This window comes from Verticillium alfalfae, genomic scaffold (genome assembly GCF_000150825.1).
Source record: "Verticillium alfalfae VaMs.102 supercont1.13 genomic scaffold, whole genome shotgun sequence".
In the NCBI taxonomy this organism is placed as follows: Eukaryota; Fungi; Ascomycota; class Sordariomycetes; order Glomerellales; family Plectosphaerellaceae; genus Verticillium; species Verticillium alfalfae.
In genome coordinates, this window is record NW_003315026.1 from 729,316 (window position 1) to 731,019 (window position 1,704).

General features: G+C 56.9%; 1 protein-coding gene across 1 annotated transcript in view; it reads left to right on the top strand.

Moving 5' to 3' along the window:
• The window catches only part of VDBG_08844 (WD repeat-containing protein), a gene marked incomplete at both ends in the record, with an annotated part of 4,429 nt that extends 3,898 nt beyond the window's left edge, over nucleotides 1–531 (top strand). The window contains one exon of the mRNA XM_003001002.1: nucleotides 94–531. Within this exon, the coding sequence (XP_003001048.1) occupies nucleotides 94–531 (438 nt within the window). The remainder of the gene's footprint in view (nucleotides 1–93) is intronic.
• Between the last annotated feature and the right edge of the window lie 1,173 nt (nucleotides 532–1,704).

Here is a 1,704-nt window from a genome sequence, read left to right on the forward strand (position 1 = left end):
CCAACGTTGGCGACGCCGAGGACGCGTCAGGGGCCCTCTCTGGGCTCCAGCTTGGGGAGCAAGCGGATGTCAAGACGCCAGACATATCGATAGATGCCATGGACATCTCAAAAGAGACTCTTCTTGAGCCGGCTCGAGAGGCTGATGCGCAGCCCTCGGTGGCAAAAAAAGACGAACGGGTCACTCGGGGTCAAGCACCCCTCCACGTCCGGGCGCCGATTCCTACACGTTCTACGCTGGCGCAGTCATCCTTTTCCTGGATGTTGGAACCCGACGAAACGGTGCACTCGTCTTCAGAGTCCCTTCCCGCACAGACTTTCCTCGGCGGCTCAGGCGCGAAAGCAGTCTGGAACACGCGGCAAACGCATTTCCAACAGCGTCAGCCGGGACCGAAACGCCTTCCTCTTCGGCGAAGTGACGACGGAGTCGGATGGCGCGAGCCAGCCATCGACGGACGACATATTTGGCATGGAACCCATGACGGCGAAACATAAGGGAAAGGGGCCCGAGACCGGTCCGGGTCCGCTGTAGTTCTGGGCCCGAAAACAGGGGGGGTTGCCCATTATTTGCCCTTGTACGAGTCTAGACGAATGAAGTATCACGACATCATGCATGACAAGATTTTCTTCCGACATGTGCCTTTCATGTGACCGTTCTTCGGGGAATCAAATATGAGAAACGTAGAGAGAGAACAAGCACCTCAGATGAAGGGGAGACTCTGCGCATGCTCATTGCTGTCTCTCAAGTCCCATGTTCGCGGGCTGACGAGTAGCCACGTCATCTTGATAGTCGTTGCTGTTCGACATGATGCGCACGGCATGGCAGAGGTGTTTGAGCGAGCTACCATCATCAAAAGTAGGCAGATCAGGTGGATCACGTCACATCGAGAGCACCCTGGAACGGACAGAGCATTTTGGGATCGTTGTTGTCTCCTATTCACATGGCCGTTCTCCCTCCCTCTTCATTTCTCTTTTCTCCTCGCCCTCGCTAGTTTTTCAACCCGATCGGCCACTGATAGTGACAAGTATCGGATATGACCGCCCGGTCCCGTGCTGGATCGACATCGGGACCGAAGCATCTGGCGCAGACACCGCCAGCAGAGAGCATCGACGACGATCTCCTCGGCCCTCCCGAAGGAGGCGGGGGGCATTGGCAGGGGCAGGTTCGATGGTGTGCAACGCGCGTGATGTGCATGGTGATGAATAGGCCTTGGGACATGCGAAATCTCGTATGTCGACCAACGACTGGCGACTCTGGCGTTACACGACGCTAGTTACCAGACTGTCGGGTCGCCAGTAACACAGCAATTATTCTAAGCGACAATAGCCAGGTCGTATTGTGCTGTATGCTTGCAGAGAGAGGGGGGGGGGGCGTTTTGGCCTCTAGAGCCTGACTTTGGTTCGGAGAAGGGGATCCGGTCTGCCAAGCGTGCGACTCGAGGGACATTTCTCGTTCTGCAACCAACGCTGTCGGGGTTCCCCCTCCCCCTTCTCTTCACCATGGTCTCTCTTCAGCCCTTCGGTGTGGCAGCCAAGGCCAGCGGCGGTGTATCAATAATTGCCATCGATATTGGGGACTTTGGGACTTTGGTACTCACACGGTACACGCCGGACCCTCCAGCTGCGCCCCTCGAGGAGGATCGCCTGCCAGTGAGCAAAGACAGGATGGGATAGAAGAGGGCACAGAAGGGACTCGAGATGAGGC